Source organism: Oncorhynchus masou, chromosome 30 (genome assembly GCF_036934945.1).
Source record: "Oncorhynchus masou masou isolate Uvic2021 chromosome 30, UVic_Omas_1.1, whole genome shotgun sequence".
NCBI classification, from domain to species: Eukaryota; Metazoa; Chordata; class Actinopteri; order Salmoniformes; family Salmonidae; genus Oncorhynchus; species Oncorhynchus masou.
In genome coordinates this window covers 43862923-43885528 of record NC_088241.1, presented here as the reverse complement: position 1 = coordinate 43885528, position 22606 = coordinate 43862923, and the positions used below count along the sequence as shown (strand labels likewise).

The window sequence follows — 22606 nt, the reverse complement described above, 5'->3', positions numbered from 1 at the left end:
CTGTGGCCAGACCGTACATATCCACCTCAACCCTAAAACATCACTCACTTAAAAAAGGCCCAGGAATTTATGACTGGTGCAAAACAGACGGAAACCTCGACCATGTTTCATCTTCACAAGGAGTCCCTCTCTCTCTCTCTCTCTCTCTCTCTCTCTCTCTCTCTCTCTCTCTCTCTCTCTCTCTCTCTCTCTCTTTATGAGGTCACTTAGTGAAAACCCTCTCTGGTCTTACACTAATACAGCCCCAGGTTTTAGGTCCTGCTCATAGCTTCATCAACACACTAGTTCTCTCACCACCTTGGGGGGTGTATGTGTTTATTGTGTATGAAAACCCATGTGACAGGCCTAGGGCAAGCAAATACTGACTTAACTCCTAACTTTACACACACTCCCACCTTCAGCTGTGACCTTGGTAACTGACAATCTCCCTCCCTCTCTCTCTCTCACTCTCTTTCTCTCCTTCCCTCTATCTCCCCACCCTCTCTCTCTCTCCCCTTTCCCCCCTCTCCCTCTCTCCCTCTCTCCTTCCCCTTCTCTCTCTCTCCAGTTGGTCCGTACATTGGGCGGTACTGTGGTCAGAACACCCCTGGTCGTATCATCTCTTATACGGGCATCCTGGCCCTGATAATCAACACAGACAGTGCCATCGCCAAGGAGGGATTCTCTGCCAACTTCACTGTGTTGGAACGGACCGTGCCAGAAGGTAGGTGACTGTCTATCATCAATGGTCCGATTACAATGAGAGATGCATTATTTTAACTGACTACTAGGATAAAATGTTTAAAAAAAGATCTACATTTAGCATTTGCTAAAATGACCTTTCACCATGAATGATAAAGCTACAATCCATGTACATACTGAAACTACCATACACCCCTCCCTACATATGAGGGGTGGTCCCTGTTCCACTGCCACACGTGTAGATTAATGTGGGACTAAAGTCAGTTAATAAATCAACAGCTCCCAGTCTTTTCATTAAGGAGATGTGATACAAGGCATGGGCCATCTCCCCCAGTTTACGAGGCCTGACTTCAACACAGTGGGCTGTGGGGGCAGAGACACCGGGTGTGGACAGTGCCTCACCAGCCCCCCCAAACAGTCATCTTCGTCCTGGGGCACGGCCCCAATGACCCCAATTTGAGAAATGCTCCGGCTAAACATTTCATTGATGAAACACAACCACCTCGAAGCCCATAAATCTTTCCACAAGCCACCCCTCCAGTCATTCATTCTCGCCCCCCCCCGTCGGGTTGTTATGGCGATGACTGGTGTTAAAAAAACACTAATCATCCCAGATGGTGCTAGGTCCCCCGTGGGGAGTAGTGATATGCATGTGTGCTGAGGTCCCTAGATAGACTCACACAGAGCCTGAGCACAGCCGCATACAGCGATGACTGCCTGTGTCACTAGTCCCTATAGTCCCTACAGCTCAGCACCATGGCAACGTAAACATAACATGTGTTCAGACTGAACACTAATCCACCAGTATTACATTTATTAGATAGGGACAGATACAATCAAAACACTAATCCACCAACATGAACTCATCAAGTCACTGCATTATTTGACATCTGTCGTACTTACCTAATTATGCAGTTGGCAGCTTTACGACCTGGCTGAATGGATCCTCATATCAGAGAGACGGAAGATCAAGTCTCTGACAGTTTTTATCCACTGTGGTGCTCTAGTAGGAATGTATTATTACGCCCTTTGATGTATAATCTATGGGTTTTCCTTTTTACCCCGTACATATTATAAGACTTGTACACTTCAGTCGAGAGGGGGTTATGTAGGATGGATAAGGTGTTGCTTTGATGGTGATGAAGCAGGCTTGTCTCCTCTCCCATACAGCCCCTGATTTAGGCTGCATAGGGCTCTGGTCAAAAGTAGCGCACTCTAAATGGAATAGGGTGCCATTTGGAACACTTCCCGACTATCTCCCTGATCCCCCAGCGCCACACTTCACGGAATGGGCTGCTGCTTAAAGCGCAGGCTGATAGCTTATAGCTGATAGCAGCACACATGATCACATTCACCTCAGGGCTGAAAACCAGAGACTCTTTGTTTACAGTCAGAGGGCAGATAGAAGTTCAACTGGGTCTGGTTGATGTTTATGGAGAGATTCAGATTCCTCCTCCAACATGTTGATAAGAAGAAGAAGAAGAAGGGGGTCTTTCAGAGAGGAGAAGAAAACAGTGGAATGTGATGTATATATTTTTTACCCTCATCTTTGCATCTCTCTCTCTGTCTCTCTCTCCCTCTCTCTCTGTCCCCCTCTCCCTCTCTCTCTCTCTCTCTCTCTCTCTCTGCAGTAGTGAGTAAGGTATAGGGTATGCAGCAGTCAGGGACTGTCTATGAGCTAAAACAGATGGTCTCTCCATCTGCTTGACGCTGAACAACGCTGATTTACACAATACGTAACTGTGTGTGCCTGCCTTAATGTGTATGTGTGTGTGTGATGTGTGTGTGTGCGCGCGTGTACGCGTGTGAGTGTGTGTGTGTGTGTGTGTGTGTGTGTGTGTGTGTGTGTGTGTGTGTGTGTGTGTGTGTGTGTGTGTGTGTGTGTGTGTGTGTGTGTGTGTGTGTGTGTGTGTGGATGTGGGTGTAGGTGGGTGGGTGACTAGAGGCAGCAGGGTCAGACTGGGGCCAGGGTCCGAGCCTGACCCTGGGGGTCATAGGGCCAGCGTCTAGACAACTCCGCTACATATGGGACTCCGGGGAATGGCGAAAGAAGAGCTCACCTCTTGACCTGGCCGGTGGTTGTATACTTACACGCACGCACGTGCGCGCACACACACACACACACACACACACTGGCTGACCCTGGACAGTAGCACCATGTCAACATAAACAAGGAGATGCCCTCTATCCTGCTTGGGACAGGGCATTCTGGGAGATTTACGGTCCAGAACACCGACAATAAACGTGCCCTAACACCCCGAGGGACAACAATATTAGGAAATGTGCACCATGTGCGAAACACATAAACTGCCTACAGGGAGCTTTAAAGGAGAGATGAACCAGCACCAGAGGAAAAACTACTAGCTCAACTTTAATGCATAATAGTTTCTCTTTTCCGATTACAGGTTACAGTGAACTTAGCCCTACACTGAATGTTTTATGACTAAAGCTTTATGTCTTGATGTAGCACCGCACTTTCACTGTGCTTGCCTTCCATTTAAAGCCTCTGTGTGTGGTAGTGGGAGAGAGGAACCGGAAGCAAGGATCTGCTGAGCTGAGGCGGCACTGATGTGGCTCTTTATTCCGGCCACCAGAGTACCAGCCCAGACCCTGCCACTGAGTGTCCCTCTCCCCGGGGACCAGCTCTGTTTTGGGGGGTGATGTGTGCTCTGGCCTGGTATGACTGGATGGTGCTTTCAGCTCTAAATTTACACAATCTCTCTCCCCTTCTTTCCCACCATCTCTCTCTCTCTCTCTCTCTCTCTCTCTACATCTCTCTCTCTCCCTGTCTCCATCTCTCTCACTCTCTACCTATCTCTCTCTACCTCTCTCTCTCAATCTCTCTCCCTCTCTCTACATCTCTCCCTCTCTCTCTCTCACTACATCTGTCTCTTTCTCTCTCTCCCTCTCTCTCCCTCTCTCTCTACATCTCTCTCTCTCTCGCTCTCTCTCTACCTCTCTCTCTCGCTCTCTCTCTACCTACATCACTCTCTCTCTCTCTCTCTCTCTCTCTCTCTCTGTCTCTCTGTCTCTCTCTCAGACTTTGACTGTACAGACCCGTTGGGTATGGAGTCAGGGGAGATAGCATCAGAGCAGATCGTAGCTTCGTCCCAGTACAACCCTGGCTGGTCCCCGGAGCGAGCCAGACTCAACTACTATGAGAACGCATGGACACCAGGAGAGGACAACAACAAAGAGTGGATACAGGTACAGTCTGCACCATAAAGCATAAAGTCAAATATAAATTCTACAGATGCTTTTATCCAAAGTGTGCATACATATTATTATGGATGGCCTCAGCCAATCTTAGCGTGGCTAGCTCCATGCTGTACCAACTGGGCCACGCGGGACCTCCATGTGTCCCAAAGTCATCATAGAATTTCTCAAAGGTGGCTAACGTCTCATCATAAATAAGTGAAGAGAAAGGGTGTGTTTATAGCAGTAAAAAAAAAAGTTTATTACCGTGTAAGTAATATGGTAGCTGTAACTTTTCCAAAGTCATCCACCCAAAGCTGCTTGAAGACAAAACAACCACAGGCTTTTTACAAGTCTTATTGAAGCTGAATCACTGTCTGTACCCATTTGTGTCCAAAATGGCACCCTATTCCCTACGCCGTGCACTATTTTTGACCAAGTCAAAAGTAGTGCACTATTTGGTGAATACGGTGCCATTTGGGACTCAGATCCAGAGTGGTGACTATAGTGGAGTTGACTCTCCTTCCTGGTCCAATCCCAGAAGTCTGTCTGCTCTGAGGACGCCCCTGTGGCATGCTGGGTACATATTTTAAGGTGATCCAGAAATCTGGTGATTAATTTATGCTTCCTGTGGAACTCCAGGCTAGCTGTGGATTCCAGACACTCCACAAAGTCTCTCTCTCTCTCTCTCTCTCTCTCTCTCTCTCTCTCTCTCTCTCTCTCTCTCTCTCTCTCTCTCTCTCTCTCTCTCTCTCTCTCTTATCCGCTGTGGTTACTGCCCCGGGGGACATATCCACCAACACACACGCATGGTTATCATAGGGTTTTACTGTACTGCATGTGTGCTGGGATCTGCATTAACATTCACAGACAGAGAACTTAATCTGAGAAGACTGGAGCTCTGTCTCTGATCCCAAAGGCACTGCTATGTCACATACCCTAGAGCCTGTTATTGTGTTGAAGTGGTTACCCCACTGACCCAACCATACACTACATTTCCTATACAAGTTATTTTATTATAGTCCGTCCAAGCCTCGCTGAGAAGTTGAAAGTTTGCCTCGACTGTACGTATGTAGTCCTCAAGAGGCTTTATAATAGTCCACCGGTGTGGCTCAGTTGGTAGAGCATGGTGCTTGTAATGCCAGGGCTGTGGGTTCAATTCCCACGGGGGACCAGTATGAAAAAGTACCGAAAGGTATGCTCTTGCTCAGGATAAGAATATCTGTTAAATGTAAAGCCTGCTTGGAGACAGATATTTTAGGTTTTCCTAAAATATTAGGTTTTCCTTATTGCTATGAAAATATTGTCCTGAGGGCCCCTGTTGCCCCTTCCAGACTAATTGAATTCAAGGAGTGGGAGTGTGTTTGTTTTTGTGTGTGTATGTCTGTGGAGGAGGCCCTTGGCTCTGTGCTCTGTGGGGGAGTGGGAGGAGAGCCCTGGGCCTGGCAGGGGCCCATTGTACTGGAGAGAAACCAACGCCTATGCCCTAAATGACACCCTATTCCCTATACAGTAGTGCACTACTTTTGACTAGGACCCATATAGTAGTGCTCTGGCAAAGAGTAGTGCCATTTGGGATGCATACACACACACCCGTCCCAGACTACTTCCTGCAGCAGTTCCTTTAGAGGAGAGGGTTAAAGTTGCGTGACGTTGATTGTCCCTCAGAGGGGAAGTTAAGCCCTAAGATGTTGCATCTATTGGGACATAGAGGAGGTCAATGATTGACAGAACACAGGTTCATACTGGAGATGGGCACAAATTCATTGTCATGGGTCCTATCATGTCTGGACATAACCTGTGAGTTTGACCAGAGAGCTATGTCCATAGAGATCCTATGGCTTAGTTTCATCAACAATCAAGATGCAATCATGATTGATAAGTGGAAGGATAAGCAGTTTCTAAGAAATACTGTAGATACTATGGTCTTGTCCTTTCCCAGTGTTGCTAGTTTCAGCCTATGTGTCCTGAGAGACTTAATTCAGTGGGAATCTGACTCATATACCTATTTGTGTTAATGAGGACTTATTTAAAACCAGCCCTTTAAACCAAGTGGGCCGTTCTGCTCTGCACTGTTCTGTTCTTCACTGTCTTTCTCTCCTAATGAAAGTCTGAATGTGTCTCTCTCCCGCTGTGCTGATTCCAGAGCAAAAGAACAATGATTTGGCACCTGTTCAGAATCCTCAATAGAGTATTGATTATGCTAGGGTTTTTATTTATTTATTTATAAAAGTGCACTAATTTCATAGTGTAGAGAATCATTGTACCATCTAAACCGCTGAGACATATATTTTCCATCACACATCATATTGTACTTTTTGCTGTTTGAAGCTGGAGTACAAAACCAAAAGTAAAAGACGCAAAAAACGAAACTTAAGGAAGGGAAGCATAGAAATAGCGCACATAGAACAGATCTACGGCTTCTTAGACTTTCTTTCAATCAGAATGACAGATCTATAGTTCACATTTCTATGTGAATTTGGTCAGGTTGCCTAAAAAGTGACATATTGCATCTTTAATTGTACTCAGCAGTGAAATACAGCTAGATAAAAAGGGGATATTCTCTGTTGGGCGCTCCAAAGCCAGATGACAAAGAAGTGGATGCCTGGCACGTTTGTTTCTACGGTAACAAAGAGTGAATTCCGTGTTGGTATGGTGTGTAATTTATAATTTCTTGAAATCTTTGCCACTGCGCATATGCCCTCCCTGAGCTCATGAAGAGAGAGAAGTTTCATTATAACAAGTGTTATTAAAAGAATGGGGTTCTTCATTTCTCTTTCATTAAGATTGTCTGAGGGAGGGAGCAGCAGCAACAACAATCTCTCCCCATCGTTAATGGCAGGCGCACTCACGGCACCACGAGACAAATCATCCCTCACGCCTGTTAGATGGATATCAATTCATTATTCATTTAATTAATTCTCTGTATGCAATTTGCACCAGACGGTTTTATTAGCTATTCATGACAGGCAGTGGGGTTTGAGGGGTTGATATCTCAGGCATATTTCTTCTCTGCCTATAGTTTATTCAGATAACATATATCTAGAGCTGGATAGCGTAGGTTTGTCAACTATTTTAATGCTGCCTCTCATGTTAATGTATTGAGATGAGGAGCAGGGCAACATGGTGGGGTTTCTCCTTCTGTTAATTAGGCTGGTGGGGTTTCTTATGGCTTAGCACGGAGCTCTGGTGGGTTAGCTATTCATCACACTCTATTGTCCCAGAGGAACAGTCCTTTGGTGTGTGTGTCTGTGTGTGTGTGCGCGAGCACACGTGTGTGTGTGCATGCCTAAATGCGTGTGGGTAGGTGGACAGGCGACCTTTGAGTCTTCTCACATCCACCAGGAAGTGTATTTATAATCGTTAGATAGCTATTTCTCTTTCCATTCCCATGTCAGCCACGTCTAGAGGGAGGTACAGTGAATATCTACCTTTGTGGATCCTCCATCTGTTTGAGGCCCCCAGAAGGGGAATAGTATGGATGTATGTAGCAGCAGGTTACTGTGATGATGAATGAACTCACCTTCAGCCAGATAGTGTATTTTTGGGTTGGTTCCAGTAGGAAGACCTGAATGGTGCGCGATGGGCCTGGTTCCAATAGGAAGACCTGAATGGTGGGTGACGGACCTGGTTCCAATAGGAAGACCTGAATGGTGGGTGACAGACCTGGTTCCAATAGGAAGACCTGAATGGTGGGTGACGGACCTGGTTCCAATAGGAAGACCTGAATGGTGGGTGACAGACCTGGTTCCAATAGGAAGACCTGAATGGTGGGTGACGGACCTGGTTCCAATAGGAAGACCTGAATGGTGGGTGACAGACCTGGTTCCAATAGGAAGACCTGAATGGTGGGTGACAGACCTGGTTCCAGTAGGAAGACCTGAATGGTGGGTGACGGACCTGGTTCCAATAGGAAGACCTGAATGGTGGGTGACGGACCTGGTTCCAATAGGAAGACCTGAATGGTGGGTGAGGGCCCTGGTTCCAATAGGAAGACCTGAATGGTGGGTGACAGACCTGGTTCCAATAGGAAGACCTGAATGGTGGGTGACAGACCTGGTTCCAATAGGAAGACCTGAATGGTGGGTGACGGACCTGGTTCCAATAGGAAGACCTGAATGGTGGGTGACAGACCTGGATCCAATAGGAAGACCTGAATGGTGGGTGACAGACCTGGTTCCAATAGGAAGACCTGAATGGTGGGTGACGGACCTGGTTCCAATAGGAAGACCTGAATGGTGGGTGACGGACCTGGTTCCAATAGGAAGACCTGAATGGTGGGTGACAGACCTGGATCCAATAGGAAGACCTGAATGGTGGGTGACGGACCTGGTTCCAGTAGGAAGACCTGAATGGTGGGTGACAGACCTGGATCCAATAGGAAGACCTGAATGGTGGGTGACGGACTAGGAGGAAATACCTTCACCTGTACAGTACATTTGGCCCTATGACTGAGGGAGGACAGCTATATTTTTGGAGGACATTCACGTTGTCTCCGACCTGAAAACAAAAGCGGAGGGAAGATTTCCCGGTCCCCTTGGGACACTGACGACACACACACATATACACACAGACACACACGCACACTTCGACGCCATGAGGAATGGGCTCTGTCAGGAAAGGAGATAGAGTGGGAGAGAGGTTTTCCCTAGGCCTGAGTGATGCCATAAAAGCAAGATGGCATCACAGAGTCTAACATCTTGCCTCAGACAGCAACCATTGATCTCACACACACACACACACACGCACACACACACACACACCATGAATAATACATGCTGTCCCTGAGAGAGAAAGTCAATACCTGAAATAATTTCTATCGTCTATCACATAAGGATAAGATACAGGTTATTCATAGTATTGTTCTTTACTGATGAGTTCAATGGTAAATGTTCTCCATATCTGTAGGATTTATTTGCGAACAGGTTATAGCCATAATTATCCATCTTGCGTCATAAGTGCATTATCGGTATTTACAGCATGATCTGTTTTATCGTACACATATCTCTTACACACTTAATCGTAAGTAAAGTTCTGGAGACAAAAAGAGAGCGTCCCTTCTCTCTAAGCACTCTGGGAAAGGATGTTGACTTTAATCTTGTTTGTTAGGAGAAAACCAGTTGATGAAAAAGCAGAAAATTAAAAACAATGTTTTCATAAAACTGCCCTAATCTCACTCATTTGGCTTTGGCCCAGTAAAGTCACCAAGTGCAACAGGAAGTAATTATATGTTAACATATGGCTGCATGGAGGAAGGCCACGTCTTTCCCCATGGAAACCGCTCGTACGCAGGCACACAGTGGAGGAAAAAGTACTCTATTTTCATACTTGAGTAAAAGTAAAGATACCTTAATAAAAATGGCTCAAGTAAAAGTGAAAGTCACCCGGTAAAATACTACTTAAGTTAAAAAATATATATATATATATATATATATATATATATATATATACTTAGGTATCAAAAGTAAATGTAATTGCTAAAATATACTTAATATCAAGAGTAAATCATTTCAAATTCCTTATATTAAGCAAACCAGATTGTTTATTTTTTTTAATTTACAGATAGCCAGGACCACACTCCAACACTCAGTCGTCATTTACAAACAAAGCATTTGTGTTTAGTGAGTCTGCCAAGTCAGTAGAGTACAGATACACCCTAAACAACTACGTACCTTACACCACTGCATACGCACGTACACACACACACACACACACACACACACACACACACACACACACACACACACGAGCCTGCGCTATTTTACAAAGAAAAACAGGTTAAATTCCACTTTTCCAGCCATCAGCCATCAAACAAACACTAATTACTGACTTCCCTGAAAACATTGTCTGCTTCCCAAATGTACTAAACTACTTGTGACCAGGTTCCACAGGGCTCTGGTCAAAAGTAGTGCACTATGTAGGGAATAGGGTGCCATTTGGGATGCAGACATTGCTTCAGCTCTCCAGACGTTTATCCAGGTCCAGGGAGAAAAGAAAGGAGAGAGAGAGAAAAGAGGGAGTAAGGCAGTGCTGGGCTATGGGCTCATGTCAGCCGCTAAAACAACTTGCTCAGCCATATCCTGTTTTCCTATGGACCCACACGGCCCCGAACGCGGTCAACAGCCGTCCAAATGTGTTTTCAATTATCCATGGTCAGTGGGATGAAGGATAGAATAGAAATTAAGGATCGAAATGTTTAGCACTCTCGGGGTATGTCCCATATGTCTCCACATTCCCTACCTAGTGCACTCATTTTGACAGGGACCCTATGTGGGAATAGGGAATTGGGTGCCATTTGGGACGCAGGCTCCTCTCCATTGTCTTTGTCAATGAGAGCTCTTCAAGCTGCTGGGACTGTCTTGTCATCATGCCAAAGGATGAGTAATTAGAATAATGGGCTTGTAATTAACATCAGCTTCTCTCTGTTGATGAAGTCTGGCTAAAAGAAAGTGGAAGGAGATTTGGCTGCCCTGTCAGATCTACTGTACGGTTAAAGCCCCCGACTCCAGACGACACACCGGTGTTTGAGGCCTGTCTGGGCCCCTCTGTCTGTGTCCATCTACCTTCATACTGTGCTGCCATTAGAAAAACAATCCGCTGTACAGTATCGAGCCCTGTCAGCCTCTTGACTGAAACATGTTGTTACTGTATCATAGTGGTCATCCACAGACGAGGCTGCTCCATATCCTGTACCAGGCTTGTCACTGACATGTCCTGATGAAGTCATTCTCTAGTCAGTTCCTTCCTGAGGTCTCGTTGCTTTGTTTCCTGAAGGACGGTGGTCATTAGTCAGTCATCTGTGGTAACAGTGTAAGCAACCATGGAGGTCATTGTGGTTCCCTCCCAAATTCGCTATTTAGTGCACTGCTTTTGACCAGGGCCCACAGGGCCCAAAATAGTGCACTAAATAGGGGAAGAATGTGCCATTTCAGTTGCGCTCTATGTGTTTAGGGTGATTCAATATGTAGTAAATCGTAAAAAAAACAAAAAAAACACCTGAAAGTAGGCTACTGTCTCAGACTGAAAACTGTAATCATTCCACATCGTCACACCGTCACACGCATGCATGCCCGCAAGCACGCACACGTGCACACACACACACACACACACACACACACACACACACACACACACACACACACACCTTTTATTTTTAGTCATCGTCATACCTTCACCCCACGTTAGACCCACCTCACACATCATCCCTCTTTGTCAGGATAAAATAGATGATCAACCGCTCAGGAAAGACGTGCATAATTTAACGGCACAAATGGCTAAAAATATGCCCGTAATTATGTCAGGTAAACCCTGTGATGAATGGAAGGTCTGAGAAGGAGCTCATAGGTCTCACAGCATTGCAGCGTCTTCGTGGTAATCCAATTTTCGTGAAAGAGGAACGAATTATACTTCAGGCTAATGGACTTTTTTAAAAGCACAAACTAATATTAAAATATAACAGCATCCAGTCAGGTGCTCTACATAGAATTAGAGGAAGAGGCCAACGCTGATGGATCGCTATCTTACACTGTTCAGAAGGACTGTAGCCTGGTCCCAAATCTATTTGTGCTCTCTTGCTAACTCGTATGGTCACGCAAACAGTGACACTGACCATTGGCACCAATGGCAAGACAGCACAAACAGATCTGGGACCAGGCCAGTTTAGAAGTACAGTACCTGAACATGTGAGGTAACTGTTTGTTTGTTCTGGATGGCCACAATCTCCCGAGTCTGAGATCTACTGTAGGAAACCTGAGAGACTATCTCTGTCTGTCTGGTCTATGGCTACCAGCTGGTGTTTGACTTTGAAACACAGTGAGAGAATTCCCCTCTCTGTGTGGTGATCAGTGATTTTCTGGGTTATTTGTTTTTTGAGAGAGAGAGAGACAGAGAGAGAGAGAGAGAGAGAGAGAGAGAGAGAGAGAGAGAGACAGACAGACAGACAGACAGACAGACAGACAGACAGGCTGGCAGGCAGACAGGCAGACAGGCAGACAGACAGACAGGCAGGCAGGCAGGCAGGCAGGCAGGCAGGCAGGCAGACAGACAGACAGACAGACAGACAGACAGACAGACAGACAGACAGACAGACAGACAGACAGACAGACAGACAGAGAGACAGAGAGACAGAGAGACAGAGAGACAGAGAGAGAGACGCACAGACAGACAGAGAGAGAAGGGAAAATGTAGTCTTGTGTTCCCCAGAGTTTCTCGATTATTAATTCAGCCCACACACCAACAGATGGGAAGTCTATTTTTTCCCAGTACACAGTCAGGGGGCAAGGCAGTGAAAGCCCAAACTCTCTGGTACAACTTATTTCATGAAAAACTCCTCATGAAAACTGATTGTAGTATTTTCGCACCAGTTGAATTATGAGGTAGTCAAACAGTGACAAATGGCTTTTGAAGCTCAACAGTTGTTCTCTGATCTGAACACTGTGTTCCCCTCTCTGCTCCAACCCCACCCCTCGGCTCTGCACAACGCACACCTGACAGCCACAGAACAATGAGTCAACTGTATCCTCAGACAGTGATCCCAAATGGCCTGACCCTAACCCCATTCCCTATATAGTGCACTACTTTTGACCAGGACCCATGGGACTCTGGTCAAAAGTAGTGCACTATGTAGGGAATAGGTTGCTATTTGGGACGGAGACCCAGAGTTCCGTTGACTCACTCCACTATGGAGTGGATCTGATGACCGGTGGATGACGATTATGACAATGTCTGACACAGTCTGTGGGGATGATGATGATAAGAGGATGAAGTCATGTCATTGAACTTGAGGAACACACACACACACAAACAAACACACACACACACACAGTCTGATGTGGTGAAACTCCCTATGTTAATTTAATTGCACCAACAGGCTCAACTGACTGTGGGCCTACAAGGTTGAGCAACGGCATTAATGCTGTTTCTGCTTCTCTGCTTCCATTAGTCAGCGTAATGACTAGATACACACACACACACACACACACACACACACACACACACACACACACACACACACACACACACACACACACACACACACACACACACACACACACACACAGTCTGATGTGGTGAGAGAACAGAACAGTATTCACCATTCCTTTAGTAGGAACAGGGAAAACTCTGAGAGAAAGAGTGGGAAGACGACAGAGAGAACAGGAGGAGAAAGAGACGTGATTTCCCATTCAGCAGGATACTGATGATGTGCTGTAATTGTCTGATTTTTTTAACAGGCCATTTTGTGGGAAAGGGGTGTGTGTGTCCCTGTAGATATGAATTACAACAGGGGACCAGATTGTATTGTGTCATTTGTCTCTGAGTAGGCACCGCTCCAAACACACCCTGGCGTTTCTCGAAAATCACAGTCGTAAAAAAAAAAAGTTAATGAAAATGAGCGTGTTTCTGTAATGTCAGCACGACGTGGTTATTATACTTGACACTCTTTTAGACAAGGATTACATCACCCATTAACGATGATTCACACGTTTTGCCAATTCACTAAGAGTTTGATAGCAAATAATCTATCATCTAAAAATATATTTTCCTGGCTTTGCTGCACACACCCACACACGCTCCCCCTATTTAACAGCACGTTGGTTCAACTGGTAGAGCAGTTGGGTTTGGGTGAGTTATGCCATCTATTCCTCACACACCCACACACACTGCACACGCACGCACACACACACACACACACACACACACACACACACACACACACACACACACACACACACACTGCACACTCCTCCGTGTTAACGAAGTCCCAGCATGAATCATTATACCTCATTGTTTATTTTCTCTCTATTATTCAGCCGTTATTCTTTCAGCTCGCCTGTCCGGTATGCCTGACCCTGGTCTGTCCCTCCTCGGCTCTGACTGAAACAACAAGTCATTAATAAATCATGTGTCTCTCATTAGCACAGCCCTGTTATCATGCTCACGTCTCTGAAATTGATCCAGTCGGTCTCTTCTCTCCTTACGAGGCAACAGCCTTACAAGGCTCTGTCATTCCCATCCTCAGACCCCCAGCAAAGCAGCCCCGGCCGGCTTCTCTTCTCTTCTGTTTTTTTATTTTACTGTCTTCCTTTTGTCTCCTTCTGTTCTGTTCTTTCCTCTCCCTCCCCTCTCCTCCCCCGGCAGTACTCAGTGTACTCTCCAGCCATACATTTTTGAACATGCTATAAGTGGTCCTACGGGATGAATCAGAGCTCTGGCTGTCTGAGTCCATGGTCTGGAGGTACAGGGCAGAACATGGTGATCAGTTGACTTGTCACTGAGTCATAAAGAAACAGTTTGAAGGAGGCAGACGGAACCATTTAGCCAGCCAACGACACAGCCTAACTGACTGACTCTGAATGTTCATGACTGTTCTCAATTATAGTATAATTCCATTATTCCATTACGGCTAATAAGGGTCCAATCAGGAGGGGGATCCAAGGCCAAGTCATCCCCTTCTCAGTAAGGCACTCTGTCATTGGTCCAGGGCAGCTGTGAAGCTGCTGATGATGATAATGATAATGATGAAGAGGAGGAGGAGGAGGATAGACAGCAGGAGGAGGAGGACTCGCCTCTCCCCACTCCTCTCTCCTTTCCCCCCATCCAGACCACCCTCCATCTGTACCGACACATTCTTCCTTCCTCTCGCACCCAGCCATGCCATGGGGATTGTGAATCGTCTGTTATTAAAAAGGAACGCTCTGAAACAGGGGATTTGGATTCTGTCTCTGTTTATGGGGCTAAAGAAATCTGGCCCTTTTTCCATAAGCCCAGTTGAGCTCCTAGGCAGGAACAAAAGTATGTTGTCTTTTTCTCTCTTTTCTTCAAATCCTCCAGAGCGGGCAGAGAACGGAAGTCATATAGAGACCTTTATTCATGCTCTCCCCATCTGGTTTTATCCTTAGCTTCTGCTCCTGAATACATTTTAAAGTAGATGAATGACAACGGCATTGCCAATGTATTCACTGTGACGTGCGTTAGAGAGAGAGAGAGAGAGAGAGAGAGAGAGAGAGAGAGAGAGAGAGAGAGAGAGAGAGAGAGAGAGAGAAGCACTGTTCAAGGCTGTATGGATATCTTTAACATGCACTCTGATGCCTGCATTGGTTGGCTGGTGCTCTCGTCGACTGGTTTTAAAAGGCTGATCTCCCCGGCTCGCTCTGCTGATCTCCCCGGCTTTCCCAAATGGCACCATATTTCCTATGAGCCCTTTTCAAAATTAGTACACTATATAGGGAATAGGGTGCCATTTGGGATGAATCATTTGCTGTCACACACATCACATGCTGTAGTTGGTGTGGATTCATTAATCTCCACGAGGCCCCGGCCACAATCCATCAGTCTTAAGCCTCCTCTCAATCCCATATCAAAGCTTCTCTCTCTCTCTCTCTCTCTCTCTCTCTCTCTCTCCGCACTCTCTCGCTCCTTCTCTCTTTGTCGCTCCCTCTTTTTTTACCCCTCTCCCTCCCTCCACACAGCACCGTAACGAAGCCAGCAGCCCGTTCCCTTCCCACAACTCCCACACACACAACCCTTCGTTTGATTGACCCCCCTGCGTTTTTTACTCCCTTGCATCACTCCTTATTAGCCCCAGTGTGGCCAGTCGGAGAGAGAGAGAGAGAGAGGCTATGGCCCGTTAAATACTAACAGTGCAGCGTAACCTCGCCACCCGCTACTGGAGGCCTCTCCTATGTGCCCTCTTCTCCTCCCTCAGTCACCCACCAGTCCTCTCCTCCTCCTCTGTTCCGGCTGGGGGGGGATGAGAGGTAGGGTTTAAGTGGGCTCCATAGGGGCAGCACCGCAGATGGAATGCAAGTCCAGAGGTGTTGTTTTGGTCTCTCTGCGCGAGGGACCGGCGAGCCGAAACAGATCTTCCTGTCTCCTCTCAGAGTGGGGGTCTACCCACGTCTGGACTGCTGAATCAATCCAGACCCAGACCAATAGAGCTCCATCCCTGTTAGACAAGCTCGATGGGACATGGGCCAGTCTATTTAAGGGGATCCATGGGGAGATGGGGGGGAGGTTCAGGTCAGGATGTCCTGTTCAGAGGAGTACGAGTCACACACGGACAGGCAGCTCCAGAAGGATGGGCCTGCTTCTTTCCCGACAGAGAGACATACACAGTCAAGGTATAGAGAGAGCATGATGCTAGACAGACAGACACACACACACACTGTCCACAGTTCTGATAGAAAACAGTGTAACCGCTCTCTAACCCTGATGCTTGGTAAGCTCCTTCTCTTTAGTCTGTTCAGCATCACGGTCCTTTCAGCCATACAGACTCTGTTCTGACTCCCTTCTATCCAATAGGCTCTTGGCCCTGTTCCCCCTGTCTGGCAGCCGGCTCGGGAAAATATAATAACATCAGTAATGTTGCAGCAGTTCATGATTACTTTATGAAGCTCGGATTTTTTTATGCAACCTTGTACTATTTGAAATTCAATCTATATCTCCTGTTTAGAATATCAGGAGGCCAATTCCATTCAATATTCACCTTCATCCAATAAGCTCTTGTCTCCCCATCACAGGAAATTAAGTTGTGGTGTTTTATTAATAGAATATCATTCCATACTTCTGCTGTTTATTACATTCTAGTCATAGTTAAATGAGGTGCAGGCTAAAGGTGTTTCACATTTTTTTACTCTCTTATGTCATCAGTGTTTGGACTTGCAGAACAGTTCTCTTTGCACTAAAACCCAAAGTCTTGATGTATGTACTGCGTGTGCCATTGGATTTGACTGACCGCTCCCTCTCCCTTCAGGTGGACTTGGGTTTCCTCCGGTTCGTGACGGCCGTCGGAACACAGGGGGCCGTTTCCCAGGAGACCAAGAAGACCTACTGGGTCAAGTCCTACAAGGTGGACGTCAGCTCTAACGGAGAAGACTGGATCACACTGAAGGAGGGTTCAAAACAGAAAGTAAGAGAGACTACTCTTCACCCACTCTGTACCCCACTGCCTACCACTAACGTTGCATGGTATCATAAGCACATCATCTTTTCCTATACTTCAGCAACCGTATGTATTACCTCAGTAATACTCCAATCATGTAGCAAAAGCAGAAGACATGCATCGACACTCGTTGAGACACATTTCTCAGAAGACTTACAGAGCTGTGGCACAATGGCCAACCAGACCCAGAATGCCAGTCATGTCAACTCACAACATATACATTTTCGTCATTTAGCAGACGCTCTTACCCAGAGCGATATTTCCGTGCTTTCAGCCAGAGTTGAATTGTGCTCTCCTCCTTCGTATTGGCTTGGATCTCTGCTTCAGCCACACAATATCTCAACAAAAGGGGAATGCCCCTGGTCTGGTCTGTGTTCGGTTCTGTCTCTGTGGAACAGCGTTTTCTCCACCATATTATTATGCGCTTAGCGTGGTATGCTAATGCATTGTGTGAGAAACGATTTACAGTGCAGTACTACTGACTCTCTCATAAAGACGCTACAGTAGTCATTTAGTTGGATGAAGTCATTGTTTACTGTGTGTCAGGCTCTGGTATTTGTCTGAAGAAGGAGAGCGGTTGACAAAGCCTTTAATAAACCAGGAGTGACAGGGATGAATGGAATGGGGAGGAAAGAGAGAGAGAGAGACAGAGAGAGAGAGAGAGAGAGAGAGAGAGAGAGAGAGAGAGAGAGAGAGAGAGAGAGAGAGAGAGAGAGAGAGAGAGAGAGAGAGAGGGACTTGACCAGACCAGACCAGAGAGTGGCTAACCTAATGATCTGACTGGATCTGACGATCGATCAGTTATCAGCCTGTGAAACAGACCAGAAGGCTCTTGGTCTGTAAACAAACCTCCATTAGTGGGTGTCCACACTCCACGGGCCCATCAAGAGGTCCGTTTGACCAGGCTGTGGAACCTGTAGGTAGTCACCATTGTGTGTGTGCTACTCACAAGGGCAGCCACGTTTCCCCATAGCGGCCAGAGCAGCTCTCTTTGTGTCTGTGTCTGTAATATATACCCCCTCCCCCTGCCCCTCAGGCCCAATTATTTTACGACCTCTCCAAAGTACACCGTTTTCTTTTTAAAGCAAGGTGATGTGAAAAGCCCTGTCTCTCAGTTCCGGCCTCTAAAGTGCTTTTGTGAGTAGTAGGTCCTATTTACTAGGTGCTGAGCCTGCAGGTTGAAGCTGTAGTGGGATGGTGATGGTGCTAGCTAGCTGGAAAAAAGCCATTTAATAGTTATTGGTGCGACAGAGGCGCCAGAGAGAGAGGAGCGCCAACCGGCGTGACATATAGGAGAGTGGATGACTCCGTTGACAACCATTACCCAGGAAACAGAGAGAGGGATGTAGGGACAGTGATAGAGAGGCTTTTGAGCAGACTAATGGTCCCATTGGCCCTGCCTGCTGGCGTTTTAGCGCTGCCAACGTTCACCTTCACTTCCGCCCAGATGAGCTGTACTGCCACGCAACACACCGCTACTGCTTGGCTAGCACTCTCCTGCCGCGGGGTTAACTCCACCGCACCACCGGATGCCTGCGGAGTGAGACTTAGCCAGGGTGATGTGTGATGGACTGTAGGGTGTTGTCAGCGTGTGCGTGCGTGTCACAGTTGGATATAACTGTAGGGTGAAGGTGTTTGTATATGGTTGAAATTACAGCTGGGTCACAATCACAATAGTCGGTGCATTATGAACTGTGGTGAATCTGGTTCATATCAAAAACGTAGGATGTTTAAGTATGAAACACTCATTTCCATATTCTGTACATGCTCAGTATATAGTATATAGTCTAAAGACAGTAGCCTAATACGAACAATGAAGGGAGGCTGGCCTGCATATGGCCTGTGCCCGGCATTGAGCTCTGTTTCTGGAGCACTGTGTGAAGCGAGGCCAAGGCCTCAGTTGGCCCAGTAGGCCTCTCTCCTGGTGGCTCTACTACTACACTAAACAAACTCTGTGAATAATGAACAGCTCCTCTCCTCCCAGGTTTTCCAAGGGAACATCAACCCCACTGAAGTCGCCAGGACGATGCTTCCCAAAGCCACGCTCACCCGCTTCATCCGGATCCGGCCCGTCGCCTGGGAAACAGGCATCGCTCTGCGCTTCGAGGTGTACGGCTGTAAAATATCAGGTCAGTACCACGGAGATCCCAATGCTTCACACTCTATATCTCTCTGTCTGGCAGCCAGACGCTACTTAGCGTCACTTAGCGTTACATAGGGGCGGCAGGTAGCCTAGTGGTTAGAGCGTTGGGCCAGCAACCGAAAAGGTTGCTAGATTGAATCCCCGCGCTGACGAGGTAAAAATGTGTCGTTCTGCCGAGGAACAAGGCAGTTAACCCACTGTTCCTAGGCCGTCGTTGTAAATAAGAATTTGTTCTTAACTGACTTAGTTAAATAAAGTATAAATACATTTGAGGTCTTAGTTTACCATTCAAATGCATGCAAGTCACTGCTGGTGGATGGTATATTGTTAGACCTTTCGGTAAAATGAGTATCTAAGTGCTCCTTTACGATTTGTTTAGGCCTCTCATCTCTCATGTACCTGGGTGATATTTTCCTCCTCATCTAGAAGAGTAGCTGAAATGATTTACTAAGGGACTGTATGTCATTTATAATGAGTGATACCTGGATACAGTCAGATCTCTTATGAAATGAACATTTCCATGCAGGCTATTGTTAAAAAAAAGAGGAGTCTAAGTTTGTAACAGAACTAAAGTCGTCAATCAACTGTAAAAAAAAAAAAAAAAAAATGGAACGCAACAGAACCAGTTACAAATGAAGTATCTGATCATCAATGAATTTGAGCCATTCCATTGTTTAACCTAGCAGCCACATATCATCGGGTAATTATGGATTGTAGGCGTGTCTGCAAACGCCACTTTGAGCACGCCAAATCCGACCGAAACAAGAACAGTCACAGACAGAAAACTCTACCAGGGGTTGCTAAACCGTCTGTCCTCAAAACAGTCTTGTACGACCCACTTGAAATCGCCCTACTGTTCCGAATGCTTAGCTTACAGAAACGTACCACCTCTATTGTGTGTGCAGACAAACTGATGCCCTGCATGAACCTCATCACACCAATGACATCTAGGATCCATATTCACTGCGCGTATTCCATTATGTTCAGAAAATTCAACAGAACACCTTGCGCACTGGAACTCATAGCGATACCTGACCACAGCTGTCCTTTCAGCGGGGCGCTCAAATCGCTCAAAATAACCCTCATCAAGATGTGGCCTACATCTAATAGTCCTACGCATCACTTATTATTATTATAATTATTATTACAAATAGAAGAGTATCACTTCTCACAATGGTGCTCATTTAGTAAAGTTAGATCACTGCTGAACATATGTCTCACAAGATCACAAAGTGATTCATTAGTATTTTACATAGCAGATCGGTATATCCAGTACACTACATGACCAAAAGTATGTGGACATGCTTGTCGAATATCTCATTCCAAAATCATGGGCATTACTATGGAGTTGGTCCCCCCCTTTGCTGCTATAACAGCCTCCACTCTGTGAAGGCTTTCCACTAGATGTTGGAACATTGCTGCGGGGACTTGCTTCCATTCAATCACAAGAGCATTAGTGGGTTCGGGCACTGATGTTGGGTGAATAAGCCTGGCTCGCAGAAGGCGTTCCAATTCATCCCAAAGGTGTTTAATGGGGTTGGAATTTGGAAGCACCAAATCGTCTATAATGTCATTGCATGCTGTAGCATTAAGATTTCCCCACACTGGAACTAAGGGGCCTAGCCCGAACTATAAAGAACAGCCCCAAACCATTATTCCTTCTCCACCAAACTTTACAGTTGGCACTATACATTGTGTACGGCTGCTCGGCCATGTAAACCCATTTCCTGAAGTTCCCGACAAACAGTTCTTGTGCTGACGTTGCTTCCAGAGGAAGTTTGAAACTTGGTAGCGAGTGTTGAAACCGAGGACAGATTATTTTTACGCGCTAAGCGGTTCAGCACTTGGCGGTCCCGTTCTGTGAGCTTGTGTGTCCTGCCACTTCACGGCTGAGCCGTTGTTGCTCCTAGACGTTTCCACTTCACAATAACAGCACTTACAGTTGACCGGGGCAGCTCTAGCACGGCAGAAATTTGACAAACTGACTTGTTGGAAAAGTGGCAAGTTGAAAGTCACTGAGCTCTTCACTAAGGCCATTCTACTGCCAATGTTTGTATATGGAGATTGCATGGCTGTGTGCTCAATTTTATACACCTGTCAGCAATGGGTGTGGCTGAAATAGCAGAATCCACTAATTTGAAGCGGTGTCCACATACTTTTGTATATATAGTGTAATACCATATTGGCCTACTGTAGCATACTGTATGTAGTAGGACTATATTACAGTATGTTACACCAAAAACACCTCCTCAGTCATTTCTTGTCTGAAGCTGAATAGTCCAATATTCTTTCAACAATCATTAAAACTCAACAGTGCACACACTACAGGCTATACTTAGATTGAATCAAAATAGACCTATCGGAAAATGCTAATATAGTCGTTTGTTCACGCCATCTGCTTTAATTCGCTCAAGAAACAGTCATTCTAGAAGCTCTAAATGCATCTTCCCATGAAACTGATTGACTTCAAGTGACTGGCATGCAGTTTGGGCATTTCACCTGTAAAACGGGAAGAATTATCATTCACCATTGACAGATGATGGCCTACTTTGAAACGAGGAATGCCTAACTTGGTGTTTGAGGTTATAAAATGTTCTTGAGACAAGACGTGTGGGCAAGTGGGCAGACCTGGCAATTGGAGGATGCATGTTATGCACCTATTCCATAGTGATATTCAATCTGTCGGTACAAACTGTGATTGAGAAATGAAGACGTCATTTCAAAACTTTTTTGGCGCTCCCTTAACCCCCCCAAAAAAGAGCACTACACCACTGCTCCTCGGCTATAGAAGGTTGCAGCGCAGCCTCTGAAAGTCATAGAGACAATCCAAGTACATCCCACATCCATTGGATTCATGTCTTTCCCCGGCATTTTACAGCTTGTTTCTAGCATAAAGCATTGCGGACTAAAGCGCAATTATAGATCGTTTTATATAATCAGGTCTATTTAATTTGTATTAAAATCAATTGTATCAGTAGCAAGCTTTGGACCCCAGGAAAAGTAGCTGCTGCCTTGGCAACAGCCAATGCGGATCCAGAATAAATCAAATAAATACCTTCATTCCTGTTTCTCATCTTCACGCTCTCTCTCTCGAACTGAACAGTACATCAGTAGGCCTAGTTTGTGCGCACAGATATTGCATTTTTTGCACAAATTAACTCGCCTCCTGAAATGCCACCACACACAATACAGTCCTTGGTTAGGCAGAACAGTAGGGTTTACATCAATAAGAGCAGGGCAGGCTGATTGAGACCACACTAGGTGCACTTGATATTGCAGCAGAGAATCAAGGATGAGGGGCAGCATCGGGCGCACATGAGATACTATAAAAAGCAACTCATTCTCCAACCCTGTGTAATATTGCATTTCAACGATTACAAATTACATTACCCTTCCCTGGACTAAATTTTAAAAGGCATGACCCTCTCCCATTTTCCTCCGGGTAACTATGGTGTACATTTCGGTGTCTCCCTAACTCACAGTAGTGAGAGCCCAGTGAGAGAGGGTTTACTCTGAGGCGAGTGCTGCCTTCTACATTATGAAGGAGAGGCGCATGAAGATGATTACGCATTGATGTTACCTGATGTTTAGATGTACCTCATTCAATATGGATGACATCAACAGCAGGCAGGCCGGCAGGCAGAGTA

The 22606-nt window shown here is 46.0% G+C and overlaps 1 protein-coding gene and 1 non-coding gene across 3 annotated transcripts in view; both read left to right on the top strand.

Annotated features, from left to right (window-relative positions):
* LOC135522643 (neuropilin-1a) overlaps positions 1-22606 on the top strand; it is an 84362-nt gene that overhangs the window by 41070 nt on the left and 20686 nt on the right. For both annotated transcript variants that reach the window (XM_064949096.1, XM_064949095.1), the window contains exons 6-9: positions 548-703; positions 3722-3888; positions 16628-16783; positions 18801-18945. In XM_064949096.1, coding sequence (XP_064805168.1) covers positions 548-703; positions 3722-3888; positions 16628-16783; positions 18801-18945 — 624 coding nt within the window. The remainder of the gene's footprint in view (positions 1-547; positions 704-3721; positions 3889-16627; positions 16784-18800; positions 18946-22606) is intronic.
* Positions 4974-5050, top strand: trnat-ugu (transfer RNA threonine (anticodon UGU)). Its single transcript has one exon. It is a non-coding gene; the product is annotated as a tRNA-Thr (tRNA).